General features: G+C 31.8%; 2 protein-coding genes across 2 annotated transcripts; both read right to left on the bottom strand.

Moving 5' to 3' along the window:
• Positions 1-1,318: 1,318 nt before the first annotated feature.
• Positions 1,319-1,795, bottom strand: LOC141687437 (uncharacterized). The gene has a single exon (XM_074492715.1). The coding sequence runs from the start codon at positions 1,793-1,795 to the stop codon at positions 1,319-1,321; it is 477 nt and encodes a 158-aa protein (XP_074348816.1).
• Positions 1,796-3,033: 1,238 nt separating this feature from the next.
• LOC141707234 (CBL-interacting serine/threonine-protein kinase 3-like) lies at positions 3,034-12,312 on the bottom strand. Its single transcript, XM_074510279.1, has 15 exons — positions 12,012-12,312; positions 11,021-11,242; positions 10,747-10,809; positions 9,594-9,665; positions 8,727-8,834; positions 8,537-8,617; positions 7,907-7,960; positions 7,670-7,795; positions 7,499-7,588; positions 6,602-6,724; positions 6,354-6,464; positions 5,357-5,470; positions 4,569-4,625; positions 4,086-4,160; positions 3,034-3,394 (listed from the first exon to the last, which is right to left on the bottom strand). The coding sequence occupies exons 2-15, from the start codon at positions 11,189-11,191 to the stop codon at positions 3,323-3,325; spliced, it is 1,317 nt and encodes a 438-aa protein (XP_074366380.1). The 5' UTR covers positions 11,192-11,242; positions 12,012-12,312; the 3' UTR covers positions 3,034-3,322.
• Positions 12,313-15,738: the final 3,426 nt, after the last annotated feature.

The following is a 15,738-nucleotide window of genomic DNA, read 5'->3' as shown; positions in this document are numbered from 1 at the left end:
TGGTTAACCATACCTTCTTGAAAGAGCATATCTTGTTATATTTTATGACATATGGAAGGGTATACCAAATTAGGAAGAATGCTATACCACTGAAGTATTTTGAGGAACTGAAACATGTTCTATTCCTACTTCAAGTGAAAGACAGATTAACAGATAGTGCTGCAGGATATTTAAAGTCTCAAATTCAAAGATAGAAGAAGCTTTATTCTGTAAAGTCTGACAGCACATACTGTCCCAAGTACAGAGATCACAAGGGTGATATTGTCGATATGAAGCCTAACTCTGCTAGGATTATAACTACTATTCTGGGTTATAAGGCTGTGGAATTCAATCTAGAGAAAAGAAGAGCAGCTATTTTTTAAACTGGAGAAGATACAGCTGAATTGATAAATGTTAAAAGGAGGATGGTCAATGAACTTGAATATGCAGAGAGATGTTTGTTGAAGAACTATCTCAGGACAACTCCTGATATCAGTGAGATCAAAAATTGAAAGTGAAGCCAAGTCAAAGATCTACAACTTCTTAAATTCTGAAGTTTATATAGACTGAAGCTGTTATCAGAAGTTAAAGATACAAAAGCTGAAAGGACTGTAAGTTGTAGTTATTTAGTCAAATTCTCATGCATTTGTACTTAATGTTTTTGACATCATCAAATATCTGTTGAACTTGTATATTATGCTAATTTACAAGTTGGGGGAGATTGTTAGATATATTTGATAATGTCATGTGTAATATGATTTGTGTTTAGTTTTCAGATCTTAACTAACAGGACAAATCAGTACTTAACTGGAAATCAACACTTATACTGAAGACAGAACTTAAGATATCAGAACTTAAGTTATCAGAACTTAAGTTATCAGAAGATATTTATCAGGACATAATATCAGGACTTAAGATGCCTTTCAGATAAGGCAGACGGCTGATTGAAAGGAAAGAAGATCAAGACTAAGACAAAAAGAACTGTGCATGAAGAAGGAATTCTATGAAGAATAGAATACTTGGAAGAAAAGATAACTAGTTGATATATTTTAGGAAGCAGAATTATATTCCATATCAATTACAAGATTATCTTGTAACCGTGTAGTATATAAACACAGGCATAGAGTTTACACTAGAAGTGTTACGATTTATCGAAGTTATTATTCTTTGTAACTCTAGCAGCTCTCGTGATAATTTGTTCATCACTGAGAGAGGACAGTTCCATATTATAACAGAGTTTATTGTGTTGAATAAAATATGTTTTCTGTTACTTGAGTTCTTATATTCGATTTGATTGTGCTAAACACTGTATTCAACCCCCTTCTACAGTGTGTGTGACCTAACAGTGTCCCCTACCTCCACACGCATTGCACATAAACCCTTTTTTTGCTTGACCACTGGCTCCTTTGCTAAACATAGAAGATATCTCTTTTTCTTGGCCAATACTCAGGACATCTCTTTGATTTTCTTCCTGTTGTATAACCGAGCAGGCTCTTTCCACTGAGGGAAGAGCTGAGAACATCAATATTTGACTTCTTTGAGGAGCATAACAATCATCTAATCTATTTAGAAATTGGAACAATTTTGATTCTTCTCTCATGGACTCGATTGCCTTCAAAAACTTTGTCATCTCTTCGGTTACATTAGAAATAGTAGGAAGAATGTGCATAGACTCAATCTTTTCCCACAGAGCACTCAGTGCAGTGAAATATTCAGTGACAGTGGATCCATTTTGTTTTAAAGAAAACAAGTCTTTAGTAATCTTGTACTTTCTGGAGCCATCAATCAAGGAGAACCTTTTTTTAGCTGTTTCCATATCTCTGCAGCATTATTGATAAACAAAACAGATTTCTTGATAGTATCTGAGATATTATTATGCAACCAAGAAATTACCATATTGTTGCAAGTGTCCCACTGAGAGGCTTCAACAGCATCATCAGTACTTCTTTTTATGGTACCATCTACAAATCCCAGCTTTCTTTTGGCGCAAAATTGAATCTCAATAGACCTCTTCCAAGATCTGAAATCTGCTGACCCTTGAAGTTTTGTGACACTTATAGATAGAGGATTATCAGATGGATGTAAAAACAGAGGGTTTTGCATATCACTGTATGAAAATTTGCCATGACTCAATTAAATATAACACAGTGATTCGAGAAGCAATAATCAAAACACACAAGAACTGAGAACTGAGTTTGGAACAAATGAAACAAGACGCTTTCAAGAAACAACTTTCTAAACAAGCATATGCAGCTCTGATACCATGTAAACAAAGAGAAAAGCAATATGCAGAAACAATAACTTTAAACAAAGAGAGAAGAAAGTAAGATAATATTTTTCATAAACAACCACAATAATGTGTGCTCTCAGTATGCCATCATAGTACTACTACAACCCTTTTAATGACCACTACAGTGCCCTTAACAGGTCCTTAACATTAGCATAAACTTGGAGGGACCAGTAAGGATAAGACTGACTAACAAAAGAAGCAACAACCTAACAATTATTGTAAGTAGGACAATGAACCGCAGATAAAAAGACAACTACAACTATAAATTGTAACTTATTTGTGACGAAGATACAGGCTCCGTTAGGGAAAAGGGGTTAATTTAGAAAGTGTGACAGTAATATGCATGTGCATATTTCTTGCACAAAGACAACCACTTAATTATTTGTTTATTTTATCTCGCTGTCTTGAAGGATTTTAGTATTTTTAGTCGATGGCATTATATTATTGTAGAATGCATACGTTAATTTCCAGAGACCCTTTGACTCTTGGGACTTCGAAGGGTGGATACATTTCACTATATTGTTGCTAATTTCCAATCGGGTTGTCCGTAATTTAACTAAAATAAATACTGATTTCAAGTTAAAAATTTCAAAGTTACTACAATTTTTGAACTGAAAAAAATACAGGATTGTACTTGGTATCCTGGACAACACATGCACTCTTCTTGCAGTGTTGTTCGAAGATTCAGTTTCTTTGTTTATTTATCTGTCACATTACTTCATTCTACCAGTTCAATCCCTGGAAAATTATAAAACCCAAAGAACTTGCATGCACAAAGTAATCAACATTCCCAAATCATCCTCTCCCGTTTAAAAACAAAGGAGCAGAATCTTAAAATAGCCTGTTAGAAACTCAAAGTTTCAACTACAAAGACACAGATGATGCTTCTTTCAAAAACATCTGCGTCTGCAAACATTAATCAAGCAGGAGACAATGGTCAACCCTGTCTACTCTTGCCAAACAAGGAAACAGTAACAGTAAGAGAGATTGTTACAAAGCAACAAGATTCTAAAAACGAACAAATCATCCTCCTTTCGGTTCCACAACTTTGCTTCATTTTTGTTGCATGTCTTCTTCTGTTTTCCATACTACATCATCTAGGCTTGTTGACAGGCTCTTATAGAACTGTCAAGTACAAGCAAAATATCATATATAGAAAAGTTATTAGATGTCATTGATAAAATGCAGCGAACAGCTACAGCAGTAGAACATGCAATTAGAGTGTGTTATCTACAACTTCGGCAAGTAAACTAGATTTAACCTTTTAACTTAAAACAGGTCTTATCGTTTAACTGCTTGCTAGCCGGGTAAAGCAAGTGCAAATATTGGACTTGTCTATTGTTTTTTATTTCAAGCGATGAAGTCTATTATAGTTGACTTGATGCCAACACAGGCAAATATACCAAATCAGCAAAATGCATGATGCATCATATTAATAACTTAAATTCACAGCGGTGATCGGTAGAGCAACTAGAAAATATAAAATAGTAAGCACTAACATGTCCTTACTTACTTTGTACTTTGGAAACTCTTTTCCCTTACAATTAATAATCTACTGGTATATATTGCTGAATTTAAGTTTAAATCTTTTCAATTGATTATTTCTTGTTTCAGCAATACTACCTGCCTGTCATATAGTTCCACAATCACAGAAACATTTAAGTTTAGTTTGTCCAGTCACTGTTATAACTTACACATACTACACAACAGATTCTTAGCAATCAAGCAGTAGGCCAGTAGTAGAACTTTTTAGTACACAAAAGTTACAATTAAAAAACTCCATATAATTAAAAGCAAATGGTACTTAATAACGTACCTTATGGAACTCCAAAGTGTCGCCTTTCGCTTTTCGCACCTCAACCATATGAAGAGAAGGTGCCACTTGAAACACCTGAATACAGATATACAACATAATTCTAAATTACAAGAAATTTGTATCATGATTTATTATATTTAATTAAGGGATTTTTTGAAAAGTACCCAAGTCCAAAAAGATTTTTGCAAAAACACTTTTTTATTTGCAAAAATTCTATTATTTCCAAAAAAAAATTGCAAAAATACGGTTTTCTGCAACTCGATGCAACCAGATGCAACTTCGACGAGTTTCTACAACTCCATGCAACCTGCAACCTTAAATGCAACCAAAAAAACTCTATGCAACTAGTTGCATATCTGGTTGATTTTGGCAGCACTGTATTTTTGCAAATATTTTCAGAAAATAGTAAAATCGCAAAAAGACTTAGAAAATTTAGTATTTTTGGTAATTTCTTTTTAAATAATTGCAGCAACTCTCACTTACCTCGGTGGCAACATTAAGGTTTCCTTTTCTCCCAGCTTTAATATTTTCAAGCCTCATCTGGAGATAATAAAATATTCAGGCGAAATTCAATCCAGAATCTTAATAGTATACGTTATTCAATGCAGTTAATGTTGGTCATACTTCAAAGAGAAAGAAAAATCTCAAGTGTTTGTCTAACATGTTACCAATGATAACACATAGTTTCCTAAATTTTCTATGTTTTAGTAAGAAACTATAGGAGGTTTCGTTATGAGTATAGAAAGATATGTTAATCACTCCAGCTACTCTACACTGTATATACTTAATATGATGACCAGAACGAGAAATATTTACTGTGGTCTGTGGAAAGCAGAGAAATCTTTACTATGGAAAGCAAAACGCTAGTTTGAATTGATCAAAACCGGTTTATCATTTGGACAGGGGCTTATTTTATAAACTAATGTATGAAAGATTGACAACGAATCTACTTAAAATACGTAAAGGTTCTGAATTCCCAATTAGTCATAGTTACCCTCATTTAGAAGATGAAATGAGCAAGCACTTTTCTTTTTTGCTGAGTAATGAGCAAGCATTTTTACTATTAGATGCTAGTATATACCTAGAATCACAGGTGAAAGCATAAAATTTTCTCTAACAATTCCTCTTCTACGGTTTAAATCTAGCAGTAAAGAACATATTAAGTTGATTCACAGCCAATATACTGCCACGTTTTGTAGTGCATTAATCAGCACACCAGAAAGTACTATCTGAAATATATATCTTTTTCTTTGGAACAGAGCTTAATTTACCTTGTAGTTTTTCTTGTGAACATCAAAACCAAGAGGTTTTGCAGCTTCTTCAATCTTACTGATTATCTCGTTGGCTGGGCTTCTAGAAGTAAACATTGTCTCCCTCTTGAATCCCTGTAGCCAAAAATTGCATTTTAAAAATAAAAAGGTACGTGAAAGAAATTCAAATATCACCAACTATCCAAGTGTAACAGATAAATCAAAATGTAACTATATAGAGTTTCTTCTGCCAATTACCACAAATCACAATGTAACTATACAGAGCTTCTAAAAATATATCACAGCAGCAAGTCGGAAGATTCCATTAATAAACCATAAAATCTAAGATTTTATCAAAGAAATGTTAACTATTAGAAGGTGGGTAAATGCTCTGTACAGTAATGAGATTTTTAAACAATGAAAAAAAATTGAGCATAAGAATTTTCTTTTCTAGCAAATTTAAGGCAGGCACCATGCAGAGAAATAGAGGGAGACTGAGTGACCCTACAAGTAAAGTCAACAGAACAAAGGCAATACAAAATCTTATCTATGAGATCATTAAGGTGGAGGGTTAGAACTGTACTGGCACCATACCTCTGCCATATAGCACTAGGGATTTCAATACATAGAAAGTCCAAGTTTCTAACAGTCACGGATTTCAGGTATTAGTATTACCACCCTCTTGATCAACAGCTAGAATAATTTAATATATGTACATCCAAATTCCAAATCATAAATGTTAGAATAATATAAGATCCTGGAAAGGGTCATTCTCTAACGACTTGAGGTTTTAGAGTAACTGGTTCTTTAACATGGTATTAGAGCTTAGGCTGGCGGGAGGACTAAGGTTCGATTCCCAACCACCCCCAACATTCTCACAATTTAATGTCGACACGAAAGGCAATTTATGCCCCAAAGATGGGCCCCTGTGTACCACTTTTTGACCCAAAAATGGGCTCTCGAGTGAGGGGGGGTGTTATTTAATTCCTAAAATGTCGAGATGCTTCCAAAATCTAACCTGCTCTACATCAAAGAGATTTCCAAGATTAAGTCCCTTTGACATGGATATCAACTCAAAAGCATTCTTGGCTGCTGGCCGCTCTTCTGTTTTTTCAGTCACATGGAACTCCTGTTACAAGAAATATCAATTTAAAGAAAAACAAAGATAGATGGGTTTCCATCGAGTATACACTATACACCAAGTGATTTGAACTTCTTCACTCTTCAGATTTAAATCATTTATTTTATACATAAAGATAACCGCACCTCAGAATCCTTAAAAACAGCTTCGACATCATCCAAATTGGTTTCTAATTTATCGTCAAAAACAGGTGGCTTATAGTCTTTCTTAAACCATTCATCCCTCAAAACATCAGCTATTGTGATCCGCTGCCAATGGATGCATATAGAAAATGTTAAGAAACTGATTAATATCACTCACAATGCCATGTGCCTAATTAGGAAGTGATAAGACACTTTTAAGACCAGACACATGTTTGACCATTTACAGAAGATGAATATTAATTAAAGAGATGCAATACCATAATTTTCATCTTTGGCAAATAAACTGACCTCTGGTTTTATGTCAGTGAACCTATAAAAAACAAACGTCCTGTTTGACTTAAATTTCGTGGTGAAAATGTCTGTTAATAGTGTTGTCACTGTCGCTATTTTCTAGTTGACATTTCTTTCTAACATCAAAGCAGCACCTCGAGTAAAAATGGCCATTTAGAAAGATACTAGACGGTTCACTTAGTCACAGGACAATAGTGTGATTTATTCAGCCCCAGACTAATTCCCCTTTGCCTGTAGTTATATAATTTTATGCTTCTGATTCCATTTTCAACGGTATGTACACTTGCTTAGTCATAGAAGAAAATAAAAATAATTACGGCAAAAAGTTCATTAGGAAAAATTTAAATATAAACTTGAATACTCTACAAGCATATAAAGTATAAACATTAACTAGCCTAACAGATACTCCTCTCTAAGTTATAAGAGGTCAAGGGTTCAAGCCCCAGTGGAGGCATGTGAAACGTTTGCCTGAGCATTTAAATTTCAGGAACTGACCAGAACCAAAAAACAATAGCTTAAGCTATTTATCATCAAGTATACATAATGCCAAGTTTATCAATAAACTACAGTGTGGGTATAATTTCTTACAGTCTTAGGATTGGGATCCAAAATTCTAGTAATCAATTTCATTGCACCAAATGAGAGCCAAGGAGGGCAAGTGAACTCTGCAGCTGAGATCTGCATACATACATGTAAATTAAGACATACGATAAACTGGAAGGACGAACTGTGTAGGGAGAGAATGTTTATAAGGCTCACTTTTTTATACAGATTCACAAGATTAGAATCATCAAAAGGCAAGTACCCTGCAAGTAAAACAAAGAGTATGACTCCACAAGACCACAAGTCTGCGGTTGACCCATCATATCCTCGATCATTTAGGACCTGTATAGATATTGTGATTTAATTATTGTATGATACACGAAAAATCAGAAGTTGAAACGAAAGAAAAAGATATATAACTGAGAATACACTATACAGCATACATTAACCCACCTCTGGAGCAACATAATTTGGAGTTCCACAGGTAGTATGAAGCAAGCCATCATCCTTCAAGATGAAAACAGTATGAAAGAATTAATGTTTACACTTTTTAGCAAAATCTCATTTTACGTAAAAAAATCGGCAATTAACTATTAGAAAGAAACCTAAAAAATTATATGGCATCAGAAATTCTGAAAATTTGCAATCTATTGTCTTTTAATCCTAAACTAACGAAAGTTGTAGACTTGTAGTTGATTATTATATCCTAAACATATTAAATTTGTGTGTAAGCCCCCGAATACAATACACTTAATACAGCTATGCTAGCTCCCAGCTTTAAGCCCTCTTTGCAAATTATTGTTACTGTGCAATAAGTGATAAGGGTATGATTGTCCCATAGAATCCCTCAGTACCACGATAATAATAAGTTCAGTTTCATTAGTTGGATGTCATGAGCCACAGATGCATTATGCCCATGAGTAAAAAAGTGGTTTGTAATATACTGATATATTGATAATGTTGGTAAAGAATGCTAAAATTATAATAGATATCTGTATGAAAACCGAAAACCATAGAATTACTTATAAGAAGAGATGTGCAAGCAACAATAGCAGGCTTTGAATATTCAGATGTTCAAATTACCCTAACTTGCTGAGACAGTGCACTCAATCCAAAATCAGAAACTTTGAGGTTTCCAGAAGCATCCAGGAGCAAATTCTCAGGCTGTTGATTAAATGACGAATAAGAATGGAAACTTTATTAGGCAAAAAAAAACGAAACAAATACTAAGCCTAAACAAGGACTGGAAATTTCGAAGGATAAGGTTAAGCACTTTCAGATCTCTGTGGAAGACACCCCTGCTATGACAATAATCTACAGTATTAATGAGCTGCTGAAAATATTTTCGAGCTTCATCTTCTTGCATTCGTCCATTGTTTACCTTCATAAAAAAGAAAAAAAAAGAAAAAAAAGATAAGTAATATATACATTACAAAATATCAAAGTTACCATGTCAGATACAGATAAATTTTAGTCAGCAAAATCACAAAGAGAACCAATAGGGTGATGGTCAAAAATAACACATTTTTTGAAATTGGTGACCTAAATATCAAATTTGAGAAATGCGGTCAAAAATACCAACGAGATACGCTTACTCATATTAGGTATTTGAAATACGCCATCTCGGACTGGGTATTTAACATAATTTTTTATTTTTTTTAAGTTGAAATACGCTTTCTAAGACTTGATATATGAGATACGCTTTCTCAGACTGGGAATATGCCCAAATACCCATTCTCAGACTAGGTATTTCAACCAAAAAAATTTTTTTGAATTTTTTTTGAAAAATACATTTACACAAGAAATAAGAAAATAATTTTTTTTTGAGATACCCGATCTGAGAATGGGTATTTGATCGGTAAAAATGGCCAAAATATTGAAAACATGTATTCTTGTCACTTAATACCAAAAAAGTGACCGATAATTAACTAAGATAGTAATTTGTCTCTAAGCCCATCAATCTTTATAAAACAAATTTACCATAATAACTTCAAAAGTTTTTCCCTAGGAATTCAAACAACAACAATTGCCTCTTTTAATAACCTCACATTCTAGTTTCAACAACTAAACACTAACAATCCCACTGCACTACCAGGCACCAGCCAATGGGCAGTAATTTGTTTGAGAGAAATTAACTTACAATTTTGTCAAACAGCTCGCCACCAGTAACATACTCGAGAACAATAAATATCTTGGTCCTGCTACCCATTACCTGTACAAATGAATCAATTATATGGTAATGTATGCCAAGATGTCAACAAAAAGATAAATGCATAAAAAGAGACATGCATACAGAGTTGGTACTACTTTACAATATGTATAAGAGTCACTTAAGTTATGTATGTTAATCTTACTTCCAGTATCAAACATACAGTAGAAAAGATGTCATAAACTGAAAGTCAACAAAAATTCGAGACACTTTTCCCACAAAAAAAGAAAAGAAAAAGGTCACAAGTTAAATGCTCAAGCTGTAAGGGTTTACTCAAACAAAGTATATAAACGGTAATCAGAAATGGATTAAGATTCCTGTGTGGACCAATCAAGTATCTACCAAACAAACATGTGTGAAAATTACCAAGACATTCCCGTGCTGTGACAGAAACACAAACTTGATTCTTGTATTACTTTGAAGTAACACATCAGATATTATGACTGTGGCATGGTAAATTTTTACCTAGTTGTACTTTAATCAGTATGAACAAATATCAGATATTCAGATGTAGGTGTAACCAAGTAGAACAAATGACTCTTTTAGACTTGTTGATTTCTTTCATGGCCTGCTTGGGAATGAAGGAGAAGAATTATAACTCAATTTTTCTCATTTCAAATAAATTCTATGATTCCAACCATATTCTTAAGTATTTCTTTATCGATTAATAAAAAACATATCATATCTGTCCTTCAATACGAATCATTAGCAATTGTTTAGCAAAATGCCCTGCTGCAAAAAACAAGAGATAACAAGTAGAAATCATACTTAACAACCAGGATAGCATATCAAGTGGGCAAAACCCTCAACTCAAAGGTAAGATTTTATATTGTAATTTACAATGGTATTTATAGCTCTTGACTTCTTTCTCCTGGTAAGCAATTTATGAATTTTAGGAAAATATTGGCTTGTTTTTCCAAAATTATAGCTCATTATAGTTTTTAAGAAGACTTATCATACAAAACTGATTTAGATAATTCCGAGTAAACAGATCCAGAAAAACATCGACCGAAGCACATTGTTATTACTTCAATGACGAACTCAAATAGAACTAGGGGATAGGCTGATGGTGAGGGAAGTAGACCTCAAATAGACGAACAACATGTGGATGCTTTATCAACTTCATTGTTGCCACTTCCCTCTTTATCTGCAAAATGGGCAGATCATATGTAAGAACTTCTGCATGTGAGGAAGTTTGTAAATTGAATAACTAAATTCTTTAATAAAACAAATAAGCCAGTAAACTTTTTCTACCCACAACGGTAAAGCATATGTAAACAGATTATGCATATCTGAAAAAACAAGTCAGTAAGCGATCAAAGGTTTAGAAGTGAGATTTCAAAGAAAGAATGACAAACCTGTTCAGCCATTTTGTGTTTCAGAACCTTTTCCTTGTCTAGAATTTTCAGAGCCACTGGGTCATTATTCTCCGTATTCCTAGCAAACTTCACTTTCGCAAACGTTCCCTCCCCAATTGTCCTTCCAACCTCATATTTACCTACTAAACGCTTAACTTTTGACCTATTCATTTCTGATCAACTCCTTGTACTTGTCAAGAAATTCTTGGGATTGCTTACAACCTACACAAACAGTCGGCACACAATTAGTAAGTCTTACTCTTAAAGAAAAAACTACTGTCGAGAATATCCGTTTCCTGTAAATATAATATTAGAAATCTTCATAAAAATTATGAGAAGAACTAAACTAAGCTTGATCATATGTAATATATTTGCAATCAAACATGACTTGTCAGAGTTGGCATTTCGCAGAATAATCTCAACAAACACTATATTATATTTTTACAGATTGCATCGAACATGCTACTAATAATTAAATAACTGAATTATATAGACAGTACAGGCCAAAACCGCAAGTTTAATTAAGCTCACAACAATAAAACAATATAAACTCCGCTTGCACACACACAAACACAGTCAGTATATACTATATTGGTGGTTGTTTAGTGATCAAATAAGTTGATTAATTAACAAAACAATACTTGTCAGATATGCTAATCTAATATAAATTACAGGCGAAAGCAACACTTAAGTCCCCAAACACAATTATACATAATAAACTATTCATACATATTTTATACTATATACAACTTACGAGTATCTACAGAATCACATCGAAATTCTAAACAATCTCTACAAAATACAAAACATGACACACAAAAACACAAGTATAGAGAGATAGAGATAGAGAGAGAGAGAGAGAGAGAAATTCTAAACAATCTCTACAAAAAGAGAAACATGACACACGCACAAGTAGAGAGGGGAGCGAGAGAGAGAGAGAGAGAGCTAACTTTGTAACTACAAAATCGAGAGAGAGAGAGAGAGAGCTAACCTTGTAAGTATGAGAATTATTTATAGAGTGGTGACTGGTGATTGTATATATACAGTGATACATACAAACTTAAAGGTGTGTGTAGGAAAGCAAAATTAGAGAGAGGAGGAAAGATAGAGAGTTGAGAGGCGAATTTATGGAGAGAAGAATGGGGAAGAAGATAAGAGAGAGATTGAGCTGTTTGAGAACGAGTTGAGCTGAGTTAATAAAATTTTAGTTACCGAGTCAGAACTTGATAGAGAGGGGGATAATTGGAAATTCCATAAACAGAGATGATGATCGTGTAGCTGTCACCCAAATGATCAATCAAAATATCGACTCAAAATTTAATACTCTCTCCTGGTCTGCTGGTGTTATTTCGAGATTTATTCATTTTATTCGATTTTATTAAAGAACAGGAAATCTTTTTTCAAAACTTATTATCCAAATATAATATTTATGCAGTTTATTATTTTTTTGAATTTGTTTATTTTTTAGTAAATTTCATTTTTAAAAATAATTTGAAAAAAATATATCATATTTACAATATTTTACACAATTTATCCAAATAATAATATTTAATATTTTTTCAAAAATTGATTTAACTTGTATACTTCATGCAATCTCGACGAGTTTCTGCAAATCATATGCAATCTCTAATATAAAGAAAAAAAACTTGATGTAATTAGTTCATTGATTTTAATTGCACCAATTTTATAAATATTTTCAGAAATTAGTAAAATAAAAAAATAATATTTTGGACACTTTCTCGTAATGTTTTTATATTTTCTTTTACTTCAAAATCTGATTCATCTTCTTTCCTACAAGTAATATCTTCAATTGAAAATATATTTATAAAGGACTTGGAGTTTTTAAAGGTTATAAGAGAATATTTTAATATTAGTACCGATTAAAATTAAATTTATCGAATATTTTTTCACGATCTAACCATATGTGAAAATTAAGTAAAAATATAATTATAATTTTTTTTTATTTAAATCTAAGTGGCATAGTATTGATTTTATAATAATTTTATTTTCTTATGTAATATTAATGATAAAATTAGACGATTATTTTTGTAATAAAATAAGCGATTCAAATAAAAAATGATTTAAAAATTTGCTTATTTAATTTTTTTTACATAGAAATTTACATCCATATGATTAGATTTTTAATTTAATATTTTAATATTGTGAATTTGATATTTAATTTAATATTTTAATATTTTAAATTTGATATATATTACAAGATTTTTTGTATTATGGCCTTTAAATATTCTTTACCCATTTTTAAAATGATAAATATGAATAACTCATATCTTTGAATTCTGTATGCTCTAAATGGACAGAAAGAATACATTAATTCTCACGTGGACTATATATTAATTAATAATTATATAAAAAACATAAATAACAACATAATAGATTATATATGAGATATTCAATCAATATTTTAAAAAATTTTAATTTTTTTAATAATTCATGGGTATTCAATTCAGATTAAAAAAATCATATAAAATGTAAAGGTATTCAATTTAAATTTTAAAAAGTTCATTAAAATCCGAGTATATTCAATTTAGATTTAGAAAAATCTATTAAAATCTTGAGTTATTCAATTTGAATTTTTAAAAATCTGCTAAAACTTGATGATATTCAAAAATTAAAAATTTTTGTTTTATTTAAAAATCTTTTAAAATTTTTTTACATTACATAAAATTTTAAAATATTTCAGAAAAACTTAACAAAATTATCGAAACTTTGCAAAAAAAACAATTTATGCGAGGAAATTTAAGCATCCGTGTTTGCTACTTTTAATTACTCACAAAATATTGACTGAAAATATTGTATAACTGATTTGAAAAATGAAATTTCATTATAAAGGAAAGCCCTGTGGTCCAGGTGTTCTTGTGGTGCAAAGTACAGGGTGGGATTTTGGAGAGTGTGAGTACCAAACAACAGGCCAAACCTATACAGGTTTTGTGGTGCAAATCACCCTGTCTTCGTATGTATATGTATGTATACGTGCGCGTAATTCCCTGTCTATCTTCTGTTTCTCTTCATTCGTAGGAACTTTCCTAGCACATTCCTCACAGATCTTTGGCCTGTTTTATTGCAGGTGAAACTGAGCCACGTACAATCATGAATTTATGTTTGTTTTTATAATTATGTCTATAGATTAATTTGGGGCTGACAAAACTTTCGAATATGTTCGGGAAACATTTCCGGAGATAATTATATATATATATATAAAATAAATTGGAAATTACGCAGGTTTTCTATTTAATATCTTATATAATAATATATTATATTATAATATATTATTATAAATATTATAATAACCGGCTCAGTTCAGTTTTTCTTCGTTCGACTTTTGTCAAAAACTAGACAAAAACGGAAACCCAACCACTTGTATCGGTTCGGTTTCACGATTTTAATTCGGTTCATTAATTAATAGTTCAATTTTTATTATTTTTTATCGATTTTGGTTCGATTTTGATTTTTTTATTTTATTTTATGCTCACCCCAAAATATACAGATTTATCCGATTTCAGACCTTCCGTGATCATGAGACAAACCCAACATCCATGCCATCTATAAATTGTATATTTCACTGGGGTGGCAATTTCGGGTTTTGGGTCGGGTTCGAGTCGGGTTGGATGTACCTAATTTTTTTTACTCTGATCCGAATTGAAACGGATTCAAAAATTGTGAAACGAACCCGACCTGATAAGTACCGAGTAACCCGAAACTGACCTGTTTGACCCGAAATAACCCAAAAATTAGAAAAAAATTAAAAAAATTAATTTACATCATTACAAAACTAAAATGTTATGCCAAATTAATATAAAAAATAGAAATATAATAAAATATAATATTACAAATGATTTATAAAATATAACATACCATTTATATACATATATAATATATATATTAATTATTTAAATAAACAGGTTGAGTTCGGATATTTCTGGTCAACCCGAAAATGACCCGATTTTTTCGGGTAAATTTTTACCCAACCCGAACCCGACTCGAAAGTTAAAATTCTCAATCCTAATTCATACTTTTGCGGGTTGGGTTCGTGTCGGGTTTCGGGTAGTATCTGATTTTGGCGGCCCTACATGTTACACCGTTTTTCCGACTACCAAGCAGGGTCAGAGGTAAACTGGGGACACCGATGCCGCTTACGAATCTGGATATAAATTTCAAGATCAATGCGCGAAAATGATAACGGGAGAATAGGTCAGGGATTGCTGAAAGGTTCTAACAAAATTAATAATATAATTGAATGTAATAGTTTCATTTTTTGATGTTTCATCATATATTTAATAACACATATTTAATTTAAGAAATTAATAATTTTTTCACTTCTTGTGTTAGTGTGATCATTCTCTACCTACGTAGTAAAAAAGATAGGCGGACATCAATTTCTATAATAAAGGCCCCAAATGTCATTTTTTGAGTAAAATGACCCTCAATATCACTTTATAAAAAAATAAAAAACTAGTCCTAATTGTCACTCTAAAACTCAGTTTCAATTCATGTTTTTATTAAATATAAAAAAAAATCATTCTCGTTTTCAACATTTTCTTTTTCTTTTTTCCTTTAATTTGTTACATAGTTTCAAGTTATATTTGAAGACCCTAAACAACACTTGATATTACGTTTTTAACAATAAAACATAACTTAAAAATACGTTTTCATTTATTTTTAATTAATATTTATATTTTCACAACTTTTTATTGGGTTTC

This window comes from Apium graveolens, chromosome 2, assembly GCF_009905375.1.
Source record: "Apium graveolens cultivar Ventura chromosome 2, ASM990537v1, whole genome shotgun sequence".
In the NCBI taxonomy this organism is placed as follows: domain Eukaryota; kingdom Viridiplantae; phylum Streptophyta; class Magnoliopsida; order Apiales; family Apiaceae; genus Apium; species Apium graveolens.
This window is presented reverse-complemented; position numbering and strand designations above follow the sequence as displayed.

Coding starts and splice junctions, on each gene's coding strand:
- LOC141707234 (XM_074510279.1), bottom strand. CDS start 11,191: ATGAATAGGTCAAAAGTTAAGCGTTTAGTAGGTAAATATGAGGTTGGA. Junction 8,618..8,726: donor TCTTCCACAGAGATCTGAAA/GTGCTTAACCTT, acceptor TTTAATCAACAG/CCTGAGAATTTGCTCCTGGA. Junction 6,465..6,601: donor CTGTTTTTAAGGATTCTGAG/GTGCGGTTATCT, acceptor TTCTTGTAACAG/GAGTTCCATGTGACTGAAAA.
- LOC141687437 (XM_074492715.1), bottom strand. CDS start 1,795: ATGGAAACAGCTAAAAAAAGGTTCTCCTTGATTGATGGCTCCAGAAAG.